Below are 20,269 nucleotides of genomic sequence, written 5' to 3'. Positions count from 1 at the left end.
ACCTACCAGAAATACTAAATAAAGAGTAGGTAAGTCTTGCCTGTTCTGGGAATCCAAGGAACTGCCATACTCCAGGTCAGAATATTAATCTATCCATTTGAGTAGTTTCTGCAGCGACTGCAAGTGCAGAATTCAAAGGTATAGCTGTGATAGTCTGTAAAATCTGAGGAAGTAGACTGAAGTCTACGAAAGCTCATGCTGCTATCAGTCTCAAAGATGCTGCAAGATCTCTCTACGTCCTGCAAGTGCAGAGATATTCCTCATTATCCTCATTATCCACAATTGGAAATAAGCAGGGATGCTTCTCCCTATGCAAAGGGAGGGGTCTTTGGGAAGGAAGGGTCCTGAAGAACCTATAGCAGGGTTGATTCCAACCTAGGCAACCCAGATGTAGCCTGTAATGTGGAGAGCCATCACTATAAAATGGATGCACAGCTGAGGTCTGTGAAGCTGTAGTGATGCAAGCGTTGATCAGCACATGGAAAGCAGTCAGGCACAGATTCCCCAAAAGATCCTCTAAGCCTCTGTCACACTGGTTTGATAAGTCTAGCACATTTTCCTTGCTCACAAATATGTCATGAGCAGACAAAAATGATTAGCCAGCCAGGACTCTGGCCAGGGGATCACAGCCTCTCTGCATGGCACTAAAGCCCTTGAGCTGTGAACTCTGCAAAGCAGCCCCAAGAGAGCCAAGAAAGCGGCTGGTCAGCAGTTAGCATCTGCTGCTTTTGGAGGCTTTTAAGCCTTCTGGGCCCCCTTTGGAAATAGGCGCGTGCACACCAGTCAACTGACATTCAGTGAACATGGCTGTCAGGAAAAGCAAAACTGCCAATGCAATACAGTCAAGGACAGAGAGAAATTGGGCATGCACTGATATTCTACATCAGCTACTTCATTGCAAATATCTCATGACATGATACCCTCCAGCCTACCAGCTGCAGCTTCAAGTGAAGGAGGTTTGGGGTACAAGGAAAATGATGTTTCCAGCCCTCTCCCACCAGTGCATGAGGCTGAATATCCCACTTGGCCCAAAGCTACCATCCCAGTCTGGAGGTGCTTACTGGCCAGTTCACAGTCACCTATCAGCAGCCCCCCACCCATCATACAGATCTGCTGATGGGAGGCCTGCCTAAAATATGGGGCAGGGTCAATGGGACCCAATCCCACTCTCAACAGGCCAGGTGACCTTTGGCAGCGAAAACAAGGGGGTGGGTGCAGCTACATTGTAGAAATAATGCAGTTTGACACCACTTCAAGTCCTGTAGTCCTTTGGAATTCTGTGATTTGTAGTTGTACAAGGTCTTTAGCCTTCTCTGCCAAAGAGTGGTGGTGCCCCACGAAACTACAAATACCGGGATTCTGTAGGATGGGACTGTGGTAGCTAAAGTGGTGTCAAACTGGATTATTTCTACAGTACAGCTGCACCTTGGGGTTGTTCTCACTTAAGATTTGAAATGATTTAAAATACAACGTTTTTAATAAAATCGATTCAAAATAACACTGTTCTTTTTCCGCTATCCGAATCGCTTTGTTCATCGTTCCCATCTGGTTGTTTAAATCGAAGTTTTTACCTGCAAGCGTTCCTACTTGGCATGAAATCGGTGTTTAAATAAAGCGATTCTTCTCCTCCATACCTTATTTGGAGCTGTCAATCAATAGTACGTCAGAATGACGTAACGTTAATCCGGAATATTTGGAAGCGATTTATCTTTTGGCATCGTTTCCATTTCATTGACTGTTTGTGAATTTAGCGAATTTATGAAAGCGAATTTAGGAAACCCAAGCTCTTTCCAGAGGAACTATGGGATAGGTTTTGCATGACAGCATCCCCTCTTCATGTCTCCCAAAAGACAGCCAGGGAGAATCCCTTCAGAGAGCCCAGAGATCAATGAAGGAGGCTGCTGGAAAAGCAGGGAGGGAGCACTCTTCCCAAAGATTCTCTTTCCAGGGTTGGAGGAGAAGGCAGATTCCATTTGAGAAAGGGAGGGAGAAAGGCTCTATTCCCCCCCCCCCCCCATTGATCAGAGCCCTTCCTTGCCTGGGCGAGATCAGATGCCTCCTCGCGAGGAGCCTTCCCTTCCCTGCCTGGGCGAGATCAGATGCCTCCTCGCGAGGAGCCTTCCCTTCCCTGCCTGGGCGAGATCAGATGCCTCCTCACGAGGAGCCTTCCCTTCCCTGCCTGGGCGAGATCAGATGCCTCCTCGCGAGGAGCCTTCCCTTCCCTGCCTGGGTGAGATCAGATGCCTCCTCGTGAGGAGCCTTCCCTTCCCTGCCTGGGCGAGATCAGATGCCTCCTCACGAGGAGCCTTCCCTTCCCTGTCTGGGCGAGATCAGAGCCCAAGCGGGCAGGGAATGCCTCTTCGAGAGGAGCCTTCCCTTCCTGCCTCTCCTCCGTTAGAAATGGGCTCTCCCCACACAGAGGGGAGGTTGCAAAAATAAAAATAATCCTTATCTCTTATTGAAAGACCACAGTGGACAAAGGGGTGAGGGAAGCAAAAATGGCACAGAGATCAATGGGAGAGGCTTCTGGCAAAGCGAAGCTCTTTCCAGAGGAACTGTGGGATAGGTTTTGGAGGGCAGCATCCTGTCTCCCAAGACAGCCAGGGAGAATCCCTTCAGAGAGCCCAGAGATCAATGAAGGAGGCTGCTGGAAAAGCAGGGAGAGGAGAAGGCAGATTCCATTTGAGAAATGGAGGGAGAAAGGCTCTATCCCCCCCCCCCCCAATTGATCAGAGCCCTTCCTTGCTTGGGCGAGATCAGATGCCTCCTCGCGAGGAGCCTTCCCTTCCCTGTCTGGGCAAGATCAGTGCCCAAGCGGGCAGGGAATGCCTCTTTGAGAGGAGCCTTCCCTTCCTGCCTCTCCTCCGTTAGAAATGGGCTCTCCCCACACAGAGGGGAAGTTGCAATCCACCGGGGGAAGCCTTGAGCAGCCGGGACTTCAGGTGTTTAAAGCGCTGAAGAGATTAAGCGCCTGTAAACCATTAAAATAAAAATTAAAAATAATCCTTATCTCTTATTGAAAGACCACAGCGGACAAAGGGGTGAGGGAAGCAAAAATGGCGACAGCCAGACGGATGGGGACAGAAAGGGCAACTCCCCCAAGGCCAGCCCCATCGCAGTCCGCTCCTCCCATTCATCTAACGCAATTTCAAAGGCTGTCGTTCCTATTTAAATGCTCCGGTTCCTAAATCGAATCAATGGAAAAACGTAGGTCGGACCCTAGTGTTTTTTTAACACGCGTTAAATGAGGAAAACTCGATTCAAAATTTTATTCCGCTCTACAATTCGATTTGTAGTGGGGACGATTGCTGGTTGCTCTAGAACCGTTCTAGGTTTAAATCGGATCCTAATAGGAACGCCACTCCTTGGATTCAATTCAGAACGCGGGGTTTCACCTAGTGAGAACAACCCCCTTGAGAGGTCTACCTGCAGAGGGAGAATGGAAGGGACTGGATCATAGCTGATGTACCTCAATTGAGGGGATAGGAGAAGCTGTAGATTTGTCAAATCCAAAGCCCTTTTGCTTTTAATGCACACAGCAGAAGAGAGAGCAAGGGAATCTTCCAGCTCTGTAGCTATTATAGTTTATTTCTGTCCCACTGGAACCAATGGGAAGATTTTTTTTCTTTAAGTCCTGAATAAAGTTCCACTACTACCTTCCCATCCCACGAAGCATAGGAAAGTGTGGTTCCTCTGCTACAAATTCCTTCCTGCTGCCCCGTAAGATTGCTTAGCAGTCCCCACATGAAAGTACGAATGTCTTTGGGGAGAAGCAGTACTGGTGATCCTTTTCCCCTATAGTGAAGATGTTTGGTCATGCCCTGCTCTCCTAACTTTTAGGGTGGTGGGGAAGCCAAGCATATCTTTAAGGTTTGGCCTTTGGAGTCACCCTTCTACTGACAAAAGGGCTTATTGTCAGTTGTGAGCCAAGTATGTTTTATCTGGCAGCTCAGAGTGGTACTCACTGCCTCAAGTGTTTGGAGAGGCAGCGCATAAGTGACATGGGAAGATATTGCTGGTGCCAGGCTTTCATGGGAACTGTCTTGAGGAGACTCACCAGACAAAAAGGGATGCGCTTCACCTGCCTTTTGATATTTCTCACAAAAGCTGGCTCTTAAAAACAAGCCCCTCCAGAAATTTGTGCCAAGGAGGAGATAACATGCTTTGGGAGCCAGAATCAACAAAGAGGCCAAATTCTTCTCAAAAACAGACACATCATAATTTCTGGGCAGCCTGGAAGCTTCGCTCCAAGCCGTGGCTTTGATCCATGTCAATGAGGCCGTGAAGCCAACCTGATTTTTTAAGGAGTCTCCAAGGAGTTGGGTCTGTTTTGGGAATAGTGTTCAGTACTTTGGAGTTCAGATCAAAACCTTGAGCAAATTCACCATCCCACTAGTAAAGAAGCCACTACACACACACACACACACACACACACACACGAGTGACAGAGGGATGCTCCCCACTTTGTGTGTTTGTAATTGGGTATGATGGGTAGGTATTTAAGTAGGTAAACCGATAGGCTTTCCCTGAGGCCTAGTCAAACACATATTATACATAAGAGCCAAAGAAGAGTTTTGCTGGATCAGATCAAAGTCTCATTTAAACAAAGGCTGCTGCATTTCTATGAGCTATATCTGCTGTAATCCAAAGTATTTTGGGCTGGCTTGGTCTTGAGTTGGCAAAACTCATTAGCTTTACAAAACAACTGCTACTGCTAGAAATGAAAACACCTAAAAATATTTTATATCAATATAGCTGTCGACTGCTATAGAGGGCCTTACTTCAAAATTTACCACTACACCACAGATCATCATATTGTCTAGAACCTCCTCCAAGTGTGCATCTAAACTGTAGAAATAATGTGGTTTGTCACCACTCTAAGTGCTGTAGCTCCATCCTCTGGAAACCTGAGATTCGTAGTTTAATTCTTTAGCCATCTCTGCCAGAGTGCTAGTGCTTTACAAAACTATAAATCCCAGGATTCTGTTGAATGGAGCCATGGCAGTTACGGTGGTGTCAAACTGCATTGTTTCTACAGTGTAGAAATATTTCACATGAAAGATGGGCTTGGGGGGAACTGGAAGCTGCCTTCTAGATATGAAGGGAACTTGTACCTAACTAGTCTTGAGACTAACTAGGAAAAATAAGTTTGTAGCATAGGTATTTATAGATTCAGTCTAATTCATCAGAAGCTGAACTGACGAAAGCTTATGCTACAAAATCTCTCTCCTACTTAGTCTCAAAGGTGATAAAAATTCTTTTGTATGCTAATACAGACTAACATGGTTATGCTTTCAAAGATGCCTTCTACAGTGAAACTACCATAGCTCCATCCTGTAGAATCCTAGATTTGTTGTTGAAGGAGATAGAAACATCTCTGCTAGAGAACTATAGTCCAGTGTTTGTCAATCTTTGATTCTCCACATGTTTGGGGCTTCAGCTCCCAGAATCCCTGCCCACTGGCCAAACTGGCTAAGACTTTGGGGGATCCTAAATACCCAGAGGATGAAAAATTGAGAACTGCAGTGGGCCCTTGTAATCTGCTGGAGTTTGGTTCTAGGACTGCCTATGGATACCAAAGTCTTTGCATGCTTAAGTCCAATTAAATACAGTGGCATGGTAAAATTGTGTCCCTTATTTAAAATGGATAAATCAAGCTCTGCTTTTTGGAATTTATATTTTTGGGGAATATTTTCAAGCCATGCATGCTCGATTTTGTGCATAAAGAAAGCGGGCTGACTATACTGATCCACTCTTCTTAACCACAGCACTAGAACGCCTGACCAGAGAATTTTAAGAACCTCACCAAATGACAGTTCCCAAGAGTCCCTAGGGTGGAACCATGGTGGTTCAAGGGGCATCAAACTACTGTAACTGCAGATACACTCCTTATTTTGCCTCACGTTAAGTTTCATTCAATGCATTTGCTTCCTATCAGACAGACAGAGAGATCACCAGTATCTGGACCACCAGCAGGTGATAAGTAGAGAAAATGGTGTGTATAGTATTAGTGGCAAATGGCATAAGCAAAGCGCAAACTTCCAAAATTTGCTGAATTGCAGCTCCCATCGTCCCCAGCCAGCATTACCATTGGTGTGAAATGTTGAGTATTGCAGTCCAACACCATCTTGAAGGCTTCATTTCACCCATCCTGATATATATTGGTATGTCTTTCATAGCATACAAAGGTTCCTGCCTGAGGCATAGCTCATATATGTCATCCTCTTCCTCTGGCCAGAATATTTTTCTTAAAAGAGTCTTGTACCACTTTCTGTCTTTATCTCCTCCTTCCCCTGATGCCATCTGAGACAATTTATTTCATCTTGCTCTTTGGCAAGGCCAGCCCAGTTGATGAAATGCCTAGAAGTTAGGGGATGGTGCGCAGGTGTGCATTTTGTGCTTAGGAATGTGTATTGCCTTCACCCATGGAAAATGCAGTGTACCAAAGGTTCCTGATAATATGGAGAGTTAAATCTCTCAGCAGATGTTGCTCAGACAAAGCCTTTCTGAACAGCCTTGCCATTGTTCTGGGTTTGGAAGGCAGCCTAGAAGGACAAGCAGCTGAAGAGACAGCTGCAACTTGCAAAGTCCTGGCCAAAGGCCCATCCCAGGGTGATGCTCTGATGATAATACGAGAGGCATGGACTTGGCAGAGGGAGGAATAATAATCTCTATGGTTTGTTGGCTTGCACTCTGTGAACCACCAATACAGAATGACACTGTGATGCCCTGTTACAACAGGAAGAGGCCTTCAGCATTTTAAAGAAACCCAGTGTTTCTTCCATTCTGACTTGGCAGGACTCACTTTCTTCAGATCTTGTATGGAACTGGGGGATGAAACCTCAGGGCCACTTTTCCCAACTACTGGCCTGCATAGCAGGGATTGCCTTCTGGAACTCTCCTCCTTTTTAAATCATCAGGACCACCAGGATCATAGAGAAGCCCATGATGGCGGAAAGCCATCTAACCACTGCTTCCCTTACAATCATGGGGAAGCCTTGTTTTGTCACTAGGAGGCCTGAGGAAGAGCCACCATGATAGATAGTTTCACCGGGAGTTTGAAAATCCAGTTTTGACTCCCCACTGACCCATGAAACTCCCTGGGTGATCTTTGGGCCAGCCTCTCTCATTCTCTCTCCGCTTCACCTGCCTCACAGGCTGGTTGCTCTGAGCATAAATGTGGAGGAAGAGAACTATGTGCACTACCGTGAACTCATTGGTGGAAAGGTTGCGTATAAATATAACACATAATGAGAAAGCAAGAATTGTTAAGTGCAGTATGGCTCTGATATGTGCTGCACAAAATGGTGCATGGTGAGAGGTTTCGTGAAGGGTGTCCCCATGCCTAAATGGCTAAGACTTTCTTGGTGTGTATGAGACAAGTCTGCTGTTAGTACTTTGGGCAAAACAGAGGCAGGCAAAAGGCAGGCTTCCAGATGTTGCTGGACTACAGCTCCCAATAGCCCTACCCATTTTAGCTAATGTTGAGAAATACTCAGAGTTGCAATCTGGAGATAACAAAGTGATGTAATTTTTTGCTAAATTAGTTCTCAAAATAACCAATAAGTAATTTCATCAAGCTTCTGTCAAATATTTGCTGTACAGAAAATAATATTGTTATGCAGAAATATTATTTTCTACGCAGATTTTTTTTCTGTGCACAAAATGCTTCAGTTGGGGTGTTAGGGGCCAACAGGCAGCCCTTGTTAGCACCGGATCAGGGCTGCGGCAACTACATGCTGCACATCTGATCTCTGCTTTCCACAGTATAAAAAGGAACTGCAAAAAGTGGCCCCTTTTTGCACTCTGGAAAGGGCACCATAGCAGCTGGCGCATTACTTTTTTGTGCTCTTTTGTTGCTGCATCATGTGGACGCCATGCTCTGACTCCGCCTCCAGGCTGGCCTTTCCCACGCACTTTACAGCCCCTTACTGTGCACAAAACACACATTTTTTGTCTGTGCAAAAATAGCATTTTCTGTTTCTGAATATGCAGAAATATTATTTTTAACACAGAAAATACTGTTCTCGGTACAGAAAGTGCTGTTTTATGTGCCAAAAACAAACAAACAATAACAGCAACAAAAACCTTTGTGCAAATTTGCACAGAATAAGTTCCAAATTGCAAAGTTTCTTATTAGTGCAAGGTTCTTCTTGTCAGAGTTTCCTGACACATGGGAAACCCATTTTTTGACTTTACCAAACATTTTCAAATATTCTTTGCATCCTTAGTGTGACACAAGGAGCCACACACACATCTTATTTATGTTGTGTCAATGCAGAAGCAGGGGAAACACCATAGCTCCACTGACTCTACCATTGCTTTTAGCACTCTCTACTTGTGGAGAGCAATGAGTTGGAAGAAGAAGACCTTCACTAACCAGGGATGCTCTCTGTGTGAGTTTCTGGGGCATGAAGTTCCTGACGTCTGTAGAGAGCCTCCACAGACAAGGAGACTCTCCATTGCATACTCATTGCCCTCCATGCACAGGAGAGTGAGGAAACCAGGGGAAAATGGCCAATGAGTGTCCTTTCTTTTCATGTCAATAGAACATGTGAAATCACAAATAAATAGGGCTACTGAGACAGCACATTGTTTGAGTGTTTTAAATACATGTATTTACACAAATACATGTTCTTAGCATTTCTCAATCTTTATGGAGATAGAGGAACAATCTCGTATTATGCTGGAAACATGATCCAATTAGAAAGATGTTCAGGTGTGAATTCCTTTGCACTTTACATATGGCTGCACATATAGATTTTCTCTTGGCCAGATTAAATAATAACAAATAATATAATTTATTTATATCCCACCCCTCTGCACTCAGGCAACCAGGGCGGTTTAATTCTACTTCATCTTCCTTTGGCTTTTGTAACTTCCCTAGGAATTAATCATGTCTCTTTGGCTGCATCCTTGGAGCTTCAGGGTCCATAAACTTGCTCATCATGAACAAAAAAGTAAATGATTCTTATGATTCAAACCTCAGAGCTCTTAGAGTAACCACTGTGATTTCAACAAGTGCACTTGTGTTTGCAACCCCAGATTTGTGCGCTTCTATGAAATGACAGAATAATTTGTCTTCATTTAGAGTTCTCTTTCTCTGCACAAGTCTTAAAGGGGCTCCTGCATCAATCAATTTGTAAAATGGATGTAAAATTTTTAACTACCCTGGGATCTTTGTAAGACAGGAGAGAATAAATAGAATAAAAGGAAATAAAACCTACAAGGTCTGCAGTGGCTGTTTGCATTAAAAGTGTCCCTTTCCACACCACTGGCAACCAAACATTCATATAAAGTAGGACATGATTTATTGTAAGCCTTGTGGAAGCACCTGTGCAACACGTTGGCCCTTGGACAACTCTCTATGCACCCCTTCACACTCCACAATTATTGTGCTTTCAGTTTTAAGTACTATGGGGCCCTTTCACACTTACACACTACACAATCAGAGCAATATATTTTACTTTGCCATGGATACATCCTGTGAAATCCTGTGTTTTGTAGTTTAGTGAGACCCTAGCTCTCTCTAGATGAGCATTCTATACAACCCACCCTAAACTACATATCCCAGGATTCCATGAGAGATTGCCATATCAGTTAAAGTGGGATCATGGCACTACAATTGTGCAGCGTGAAAGGGCTCATGGTTCCACCTTACGACGTCCTGAGATTTGCAGTTTAGGGAGGAGCATTTTGAAATCTGAGCGTTCTAGTGCCTCACCAGAAGTCCCAGGATTCCATAGGATGCAACCATGGCAGTTAAAGTGGAATATAGCATTACAATTGTATAGTAGATAGGGTTGCCATAATTCTCTACTAAAAACCAGGACAAAATGTAGGACAAAATTTAGACCAAAATATAGGACAATTGTAGGATAAAATTTAGCTCAAAATGTAGGACATTTAAGAAAAATGCAGGACCTTAAATGTCCTACATTTTGGTCTAAATTTTGTCCTACATTTTGTCCCGGTTTTTAGTAGAGAATTATGGCAACCCTAAGAAATTGTTGGACTGCAGCTCCCATAATTCTTCATCATTGGTTATGCTCGATAGAACTGATGGGATGTTGGCAAGGAAGTTAAATTGGAATCATAACACTGCAACTAGGCAGTGCGGAAGGGCCCTAGGACAGAGCGGGGAGCTTTCTTTCTTTTCTTTTTTACAAGGTCCATGTTATATTGATTAGAATCTGTTTAGGGCTGCCTTTTTGCAAAGAGACAGGGCTAGAGCCCAAAGCTTTTAGAACAGCCTACTTCAGCCTGGCACCTTCTATATGTGTTGGACTGCAACTCCCATCATGGGCCTGGGGGATGATATGAATTGTAGTTCAATGCATCTGGAAAAGGTTTGTGTAAGAGACAGGGAACTCAGCAATTTTCTGTATAGATTCATGTGCCTATTGATCTGTTCTCGCTTTGGATAACATCTCAGATTCTATCCTATTTGCAAATGGAACCAAACAGGGTAAAGTGGGAGTCTATTTATCATCATCATCATTGACGTCATCGATATTGTTTTAAAAAAGGACAAAAGTATCCTAACACAAAAAGTAGCTATTGTTTCAATTCATCTTCTCTCCCTTTACACAATTTGTTCTTATCTTCCCATTTTCATACACTTAAATTTCCCCTCTTTTCCCTTGTTTGATCCATATAGGACTGAGTTTATCTGAAATGGGAGTCTTAAGTGCCAAAGAAGAAGAAGCACACTGTGGGCAGAATTCTTATCCAACTTCATGTCAGCCTCCATTGAGATAAATTTATTTGAGATGTGATGCTGGAGAAGAGTGCTGAGGATACCGTGGCCAGCAAAAAACAAACAAACAAATGGGTCCTTAAACAGATCAACCTCGAAATCTACTTGGAAGCCAAGGTGATCAAGTTGAGGCTGTCGTATTTTGGCCACATCATGAGGAGGCATGACTCATTAGAAAAGACAGTAATGCTAGGAAAGGTGAAGGGATGCAGAAAGAGAGGAAGATGGCACACTAGATGGACACTCTATTAAGGAGGTCATGGGTATGAATTTACAGGACCTAAGCAGAGCAGTGGAGGCTAGGGAATCTTGGAGATGTCTCAGCCAAAGGGTCGCCTTGTGTTCAGCCAACTCCAAGGCGGCTAACAACAAACAACAACCTCTCTCCCCAGCCGACAAAATGCAAACAAAAACAGAAGTATGTTTATAAACGTTTATTTCTTTTTTTAAAAATAATGCTGTATTTCATTTCTTGGAACAGTGTATGTGTGTACTCATTTCCTTAGGTTAAGTAAGTTAAGTTATTAGGCAGAGATCAACAATGTGAAACAGATTTCCCGGGAAGCCATAGGGAAGCAGTACAAGAGTGTCACAGGTGGGAGAAAGGGAGAGGGGGGCCCTAGGAAGAGGGAAAACAAACAAACGCTTGGGGCAAGATCCCGCCAAACATGAGCCCTTTTAAAAGTCTCATCGTGGTTTCCCTGGGATAGGTTTAAGGAAGTGCTTAACTCTCCCAAGGGAGTTTCAAAGGCTTTTTGCTTTGGCGGGATTGTACCCGTGGTATTCTAGTGCCCATCATAATGCACACATACATTCTAACACTTGGGAGGGGGGGGCTTTTACTTTTGTTTTGTTTTAAACATCTATAATTACTGAGATACAATTGCAGCACTTAAATATACAAACTGAAATCGAAGCACTTGAACACGATTTTTACCTCTAAAAGTTCAAAAGTTATTATTGCACATAAGACTTTTTTTTAAAATACGTTTTCAGGCTATATAGGCAGGTTTGCTTCTCTCTCAGTTCTGATTTATTAAGCATATAATGCTGTTGTTGTTCTTTAAAGAAAACACCGAGACAACTTATTTCAACAATTTTAAGATAGTTATCTACGGGTGTTTTTCTTCTTCTTTTTAAAATATACACAGTCTTTCCATCAACACTGAGCTGAGGTCCAGTAGAGAGGAGAAAAAGTTAATAAACAGATTGGAATGGACACCTCTAGTTTTGCATGTAGTGAGCAAGGAGACTTGGAGGCTTGTGATAAAAGTGTGTGGAAATGATCTATTGAAGGTTTTGAAGCAAAGGTGAGGAAGATATATGCATGTTTTTGCGAAGGGGAAAGATTACAAAAGCAGCACATTGGTGAACCCAACAGCCTTATCCTAAGCACAATTACCTTAACAGAGCATGGGAAATCCTAGCGCTTGGAATTCTTTACTCTTTTGGATAACAACTCCCTAAATCCCCCAGCTAGCATGTTAACCAAGCTCTGGGAAATCCATGTGGAGAAGCTTCTGCACCAGAAGGAGGTCAAGATGGAAGCTGAATCCACATATCAGTGCTCATCTGAGACCCACTGAACAAGCAAGACTTTTTTTTCTTCTTAATGCAGGCTGTGATATGCTACCCTGTCCTGTTTTACTAGCTGTGGCAGAAGAGTAGCTTATGGGCTGAGGACCACAGTCATTTTTGACTGTACTTGATTCTCATGGTGTTTAGAGCAGCTTTAAGATGCAATCCTCAAACAATATGCTTCAGAAAAGTTGCACTCAAATTCATGAAAGCACCTACAGAAATCAAATTAGGGTTTGGGTAGCGGAGGGTAAGGATTTCCAACAATACCATACTCCATGTTAGGTTCAAGAGGCTCAAGAACTGCATTCTATTCTCCAAGTTTAAAAATGAAGTCAAGACCATGAGATGAATGACGACCTTTGGAAGAAACACGATACAGAATGATTAGTGATAGATGGATTAGCTTAGAAGGTCATTGCAGACCTTAGCAACAAGCATGCTTTTCTCTTCATGTATACAAGGATTTCCTGCCCTTGGTATCCATCCTTTGTAGGTGTTCTCTGGAATCAAAAGAAAGACTCTGCCCTTCCACAGAGTATCCCGAATGGTTGTAGATCAAGGGAAGAAATTCCTATGTTTACGGGTGGGTGGGTTGGTTGCAGCTGATGTTTTATATTCATCTAATGTTAATCAACATAGCTTCCATGTAAGTCCACTTACTTAGGCCACAGTCAGAAAGGATGTTCTAGTGGGAGGTAGTTTCTCCTTGATCTAAGTAAGGTCTGAGAAGGCTTGGGATACTCTAAGCAGAGAACTGAATCAGACAAGCTTGAGCCTCAAGGCCCAAAGTAACAGAAGGGGAATTTTTTACTTAATAATATTCTGACTAAAGGCTACAAGGATCAAATTTCTAGAGCCAATTCATAAATGACACAGAAGCAAGTCCAGGATTGCTACTGATTGAAAGCCTCCAAACAGGGGGCTATCACCAAACACAGCCCTCTGACAAGAAATTATACTGCCATACATTTTCTTGGAAACCAGCATAGAACAATACATTCATACTTGCAAGCATACACATAAAAATATAAATGTATGAGGGGGTAAACCTAAACATGTATGAAGTAGACAAGTAGTGATGAAGACTATAATTTGTTACTGGGATGGCTAGTTGCCTGAAGACTTGCTGTTTCTCCACATTTAAACATATTCAGATCCCATGTTGCTACTTTTAGGCTGCAGAACACATGGCTCTTGAGATGTTGTTGGACTGCAGTTCCTATCAGCCCTAGCCAAAAGGAAGGGACAATGGGAATGGCAATTAAACAGCACCCATAGAGCCTCATGCTGCCCATTCATGGCTTGTTCATATCAGAGCTAAAAAGGTTGTTTTTTCAGACAATTTTCAAAATAGGTATTCAGCACAATTCGAGTTGTCAGAATAAAAAACTATTCCAAGTTCTGTTTCTTTTAAAGTTATCTTAAAGACACCCCCTCCACACACACACACACCAGGCTTCATGCCAATGTCATGTTGTGTTCTAAAATTCCTGTCTCCTAATCTGGTTCATTGTAACGGTATGATAAGACAGTGCCTATCTCTTCTCCCAATCTGCCAGCCCAAAGATGACCAAAATAGTTGGAATTGTCAGAGCAAGCCTAAATGTGGAGCTCCAGTGATGGAGCTCAGTGTTTGATGTGGTGATAGCATGGTGATGATATCCTTCTCAATTCCCTTGGGGAAGGAGAATCTTTAATTATTTCTTTTTCAACACAAGTCATGTGTGGTGTTGAATTCTCTGACTGGTTAGACAGTTCCTGCTCTTACAGAAAACAACTCATGATCTCATGTGGGAGAGCTGTGAAAAGGAAGGGGTTGTGAGAGGTGGGTGCGAAGTCCTGCTTCCTGAAATGCAAGTTCAGACTGACTTCTTGGTTGGAAGAAAAATGAGAGGTGTTTTTTGAAATCAGGGCTACTTATTTTAATTAAGAGCATGGAGAGGTGATTTCTCTCCCTGACTCTATCCTACCAAGCTCCTGGTACACTGGTTCCTTTGTAGAAAGTCCTGGGCCTCAGGGACAGACTCAAAAGTGAGACCCATGACTTGACAAAGACCTACCACATAATCCCAGATATGCACTCAGAGACCCTCTGTTTTTTCTTTTCCTTTTTAATTCTTAGTATGCTTCATAGTTGGTCAAAAGCAAAAAGGATTGGGGATGTGAGGGGGACTGAGACTTGAATAACATGGTTTAATTCTAGGTCTTGATTCTCTGCTGTTTGTTAGATTCATAACAGAAGAAGTGCTACAGAGATACAATATACCTCTCCCTGCCTGCAGTGACCAAAAAGCTCACACTATAGAACTATCTAGTCTCTATTAGGATAGCAATTGACAGATTTAGGAAAAACAAGATGTCTTCAGTTTGTACCCAAGCCCAATAGGTGATGGGAGCCCCTCAGGAGTTTCTTTTGTGGAGATACATTGGGACTAAAACTGTCTTCTGCTTTATTTAGCATTGAAGACAGGAGATGTAGCATGGGTAATATGGACCAGCCAAAGATATAAACAATGGGTTTTAAAATGAAAGACTGGAATTCTGTATTACCTACTTAGTTAAATATACTTAACTAAAGTTTTTGTGGAGTGTCCTGGCCCTAATACTCCATCCATACATGACAGAAATGCAATTCACCCCCTCTCCAATCAACAGCAGAATGGATTTCCTTCTTCTCATGCAGCTGATGCCCAGTAAAGTAGGTGGGGAGAGTTATGATCACAACAATAGTGTTGAAGCAGGACTAAGTAGTGATTGTGAATTTGGAACACTTATGATTAAGTCTAGATTCTATATTCACAATTCCATATTCCATATTCACAATTGTTATTTAGTCTTGATTGAGACATTATTGCCACAGTCACTCCCTCCCCAACTTATCTTGCCAGGCATCAGCTGCATGGGAAGGAGGCCCATTCTGATTGGAGCATGGCCAGAAGACGTTACTTAGGGGCAAAGCAGACTGTCCCTTTGTGCTGGCTTGGGGGCAGGGTCTGAGTGCAGCATTTAGATGCTGCACACTCTGATGCCACCCCAACACTGCCAGGAGGTTGTATGGTTGACCACATGTGCACCGGCTTCACAGCATTTTGGCTGCATGGCCTTACATGTGCCGCACCACAGAAATGCTGAAAAGCCGCTGCTGCTGTGGACAGGGCGGCTTTTTTCCACTCCAAATAGGAGTAGACTTTTTCCATTCCTATTTGGAGCAGAAGCTGACTGGATTTGGGCCATGGCATGAGGTTGCCACAGCCCCAATCCAGATGTCTCCGGGGGGGGGGGGGGGAGTTAATGCCGCCCCTTCAGTGCCATCTGTTTTGCCCCTTTGTCAGTTAAGTAGATGATACTGAATTCCATCCCATAAGGCTAGCAGCAGACAACAGAGCCTTCTGGTTTTGTTTTTAAAGAGATAGAGATAGAGTGAGCTGGTAGAAATGTTTGCTTTCTAGAGTGAGCACCCATATCTTTATTCTCACCATTGCCTCTTTGAACAAGCAAAGCTAGGAAACAGAAATGAGTTTTTCATTTTCTTGTATAAAAAAGGCTGATCATATTATTATGGAGTCATCATATTTCATGGTGCTTATACTGTCGGCCCTCCTTATCCATGGATTTTTTAATTCACAGATTCAAGCATCCACGGCTTGAAAATATTCCAAAAAAAAGTATAAATTCTAAAAAGCAAACCTTGATTTTGCCATTTGATATAAAGGACACCATTTTGCTAAGCCATTATATTTAATGGGACTTGAGTATTCATGGATTTTGTTATCCACGGAGGATCCTGGAACTAAACTCCAGCAGATAACAAGGTCCCACTGTACATATTTCCACAGCTTAGAAGTAACCCATTGAAAAGGAACATCATTACTTGGTACTTGGTGGGTTTTTTTGTTTTGTTTTGTTTTTTGAGTAAAAATAGCTAACAATATTACTTTGAATTATTTTATTGCTGGAAATGTTAAAATTGCAAGAGGGAGATGAGTCCCATTTACTTGTTATTTCAAAATTGTGCATTTGGAGAATTGTTTTGGGGATTCTCTTTTTGTATTTTCAAGTGATCTTCATTTTAAAAAATACAAAACCAAAGGGATATTTTAGCAAGACTATTGACAAGTATTATCTCACTTTTTAGGCAGAGAGCAGCAAGTAACAGCAACAGATTGTTTTCTTTTAAAACAATGTCTCCAAGCATGCTTGTGCCTTTTCTCTCAGCATTGTTGCCAATCACACATGTTTTTGAGAAGATGACTTCTTAACTTACCAAAACCATTAACAGAGGCAACGGGAGAAAGAGAGTCAATGCTATGGAACACCATTTGTATGTCACGCCTTATCCGACTCTCTGGAAAAACAATATTATCATCTGACCCAAGCCAATTGTCAAAGATGATTGAAGGACAAGGAACCCTAAACCATAAGTCTGGTTAATACAACCAAAATAAACTCTCATATTGAATTTGTCCCAATTCTACTAAATAACTGACCATAGTTTTCATTTGTGATTACGGTAATCTGGGGGTGCTGCTCTGAAGAGTGCAGTTAGCAATGATTGCTTCTTTGATTTGAACAATATGCTTATGGGCATATATTCAACATGCATAACTAAGAAGTTCATGCCCAGTGCCACTTACACAGAGGCAGGGAGCAGAGAGAAGGAGAAAGACCCCAAAGATGATGGAAAAGTAAGTAAGGAGGAGAATTGCAAAGTGGAGATATGAGAAACTGAAGCTTGAGTATGAGTTAGCAGGATGCAGACAGACTCTTAGCAGCAGAAAGATGAGGAAAGGAGGCAGGGAGACAGAATATTAACCTGCAATCCCTAAGAAAAAGCAGTCCCTGTAGGGCACTGACTGAAAAGGTCACACTCTTCTGCTACTGACATGCTCAAGTCTTGCTCAGTCATAATCTATTATTCTCTCTGGAGAGAAAAGAGGGAGAAAAAGTTGAACACAAGAGGCTTGTGAAGCATCAGTGCAGGTGTGTGAGTGCATAAGAGTGTATATACAGAAACACAGAGAAAGAGTAAGCCTGGGCAAGAAGGAAGGTAGCAAGATCAACACAGCAAGGTGCATTTTATTATCACAGGTGGGCTACACACAAATTCTCTGTTATGTGCAAGCATGTAGTGGAGCTTGCTGGGAGATTAACTCATTTTGAAAACCCTCAGTTTTGTATATTTTAAGGGTATGCTGAAGAACATAAAGCCTACATGGCTCTAACCCAGAATTTTTGCGCAAGCTTTGGAATGCTCAATGTAAGTCACACTGGCTACCCCCTTTCTACACATGCATACAAGCACACACACATGTACACCATTCCTTTATGCCACATCTGGCCATGGCTGGTTGCAAAGCACACCGAGTCACAATACTGACCATTGCACACTTGTGAGAATACATATCTACAAAGCACTGAGTGTCTCTGAATGCAGTGGAAGTGAGAAAATATATCTCCCTAAAAGAAAATGTAAAATTTACTGTGGTGGATTGACACAATCTAGGCAAAAAACATAAAATCCCATCACTTTGGGAAAGAATGAAGACAGAGAGCATTGGGACTAGCTAGAAATATACCAACCCACCAACAGTACAGCAAACAGTCCAATCTCAGATTATTCAGAGATAAACTGTTGGAAAGGCTGGTTCACCACTGTTGGGCAATGGTTTTCTTTTCATCATGCCAGCACCATAAAGGGCTAGCCAGGGCTGCATTTTGTCATGGGTTGCCCATCTAAGTGATCCACCACAGCCAATAGCTTTAGTCCTCTGATCTTTATCAAACAACATTCTCACCCCTCCATGTCTCTAGCAGGGCACCCAGAGGCAACTAGGAAATCATTCATCCCACAGCTCTAGCTGGCAAAACAAATGAAAAACAACTTGAAATAAAAGAGAGACAAATTTGGAAGCTTTCTAGAGCAGGGACAAGCCCATCAGAGAGGATTGCGAGTCAGTGATTAACTCAGCGTCAAGATACCTGGCATAAAATTTCAGGGAGACAGTATCTTGCAGGTCCCTTTATGCGGCTGAAACATGGTAGTAATATGGTAGATCAACCAGCTGTAGGCTACATATCCCTGTTTGATATGTAACATTTAGTTGAAAAAGAGGGGCTGCTTCTAATCCTTGGCCTGTCAAGCAAATCCTGGTGGTCGTGTATCCTTGGCTGCCATGAAGATTCAAGGACACCTGTCTGATATCCTGGCTATTTGCAGAGCATAACTGCAAAATGCCAGAAGCAATCTCGTGCATCAGGATGTGTGTGTCTATATACATTTATATATCGAGATCTGTATCAGGATATGGCTATGTGCCACAGCTAGATATGCAGGGACTTGGGGAGCAGCAAATGTATTTCACATACCTTGAATCTAGCAAGGAGCTGAAATGGGTCACTGACAATTCATAAATTAAATTACATTTTCCAAATGACCACCTGAATGAACCTACAGTGCTGAGTACTTTCCCTCTCCCATTTCGCTTTGCTTCAGCATTGACCTCTGCTAAGATGGGAGAAAACAGATCATACCCACGGCCATGTGTCAAGAGAATGGGCTCATCCAGGCAGGTACATACACACACATGTGTACACACACACATACACACTCACACTCAGACATGTTCTGCCATAGTTAGTTACATTCAGCTGTGTTTCCTGATCATCTTGTTAAGCTGTTCCTCGCCTTTGAGTTTTGACTACAGCCTCCCAGCCCTACAGCCAGCATCCTGACCAAACTGCGTTCTTAGAGTTGCTTCTACCAGATGTAGCCTCCATCATCTGCCTCTCCTGCTTCTCCCTCCTCCTCTTCGGCTTCCTCGCCAGCTTCCTCAGTCTCTTTCTCTTCCTCGTCTTCCCATCCGACACCACTCCCAAAGTCTCCTGAGAATCCAACAATATCATCTGCAGCGACAAGAAAAAGGAAGACACCAGTAGGAAAAGGGATATATTTCATCAAATGTCCATATTTGCCAGGTAGATTTTCTGTTCAACAGCATAAATTTAAATAAAAAGATGGTCCCAGTGATGTCAGACCACACATTCTAACATCCTGCACAAACAGAGACACATTTGTGAACCATGCTGTTCTTTTCTTCAGAAATGACCCTGGCTATCATTTGGCTGTTGATAGGGGATAATGGCATTAATGAGCAATTGCGTCACTCTTATCTCTAACCACGTTAAAAATGGGACTATACTTCCCATTCACTAGAATGGGAGCAGGGTTTGCCTGTTATAACAAGGCTATATAGGGTTTTCAAGAAACAAAGGCTTTTGGAATGGCAGGATATTGCTGACTTAGCACTGCTTTTCTGTCTGCTTGCTTCTGCACCTTTGCAGTCGATGTATATTTTGGAAATAAGCATATTATAAAAGGTAGCATAAGACTCCAATGCTTTCTCTTCCAAAGGCTGCCTTGAATATCCCACAGATCAGGGAAGGTGAAGTATGAAACAACATAAATGTCATAACAATATCCTCTTGATCAACCAAGCCCTCTGATTCATACTTAGAACAAAAAGGACTGGAGCGTGGCTTTGGTGCGGCTTTTGGACTCTTAGGACACATGCATCATTGAAATACCATACCTCCAAAGTGACTCGAAGCAGCTTTATTTTGGCCTGTCTGTAACCGGCCTAGGATTCAAATCCCTTCTCAGCCATGGAAACCTACTGGGTGACCTTGGTCAAATTACCCACTCAGCCTCAGAGGAAGGCAAACTTCCTCTGAACAAATCTTGCCAAATCATGATAGGGTTGTCTTAGGGTCACAATAAGTCTGCAAGAACTTGAAGGCACACAACAACAACAACAACAACAACAATGCCTTAGCAATGATACTGCTTAATTACCTTCCAGAAACCTGTGAAAGTCATAGCTCTCCCATTTCTCACTGAAAGATTTTCTATAGGGGATTGTGGGAAGATTG

The 20,269-nt window shown here is 42.9% G+C and overlaps 1 protein-coding gene across 3 annotated transcripts in view; it reads right to left on the bottom strand.

The window, feature by feature from the left end:
- Window positions 1-14,257: 14,257 nt before the first annotated feature.
- The window catches only part of LOC149318758 (testican-2-like), a 107,529-nt gene continuing 101,517 nt past the window's right edge, over window positions 14,258-20,269 (bottom strand). For all 3 annotated transcript variants that reach the window (XM_089510411.1, XM_089510412.1, XM_089510413.1), the window contains exon 10: window positions 14,258-19,243. In XM_089510411.1, the coding sequence (XP_089366537.1) occupies window positions 19,098-19,243 (146 nt within the window). In that variant the 3' untranslated portion in view covers window positions 14,258-19,097. The remainder of the gene's footprint in view (window positions 19,244-20,269) is intronic.

Source organism: Sceloporus occidentalis, unplaced genomic scaffold, assembly GCF_023333645.1.
Source record: "Sceloporus occidentalis isolate IW3139 unplaced genomic scaffold, rSceOcc1.0.p SCAF_2, whole genome shotgun sequence".
In the NCBI taxonomy this organism is placed as follows: Eukaryota; Metazoa; Chordata; class Lepidosauria; order Squamata; family Phrynosomatidae; genus Sceloporus; species Sceloporus occidentalis.
This window is presented reverse-complemented; position numbering and strand designations above follow the sequence as displayed.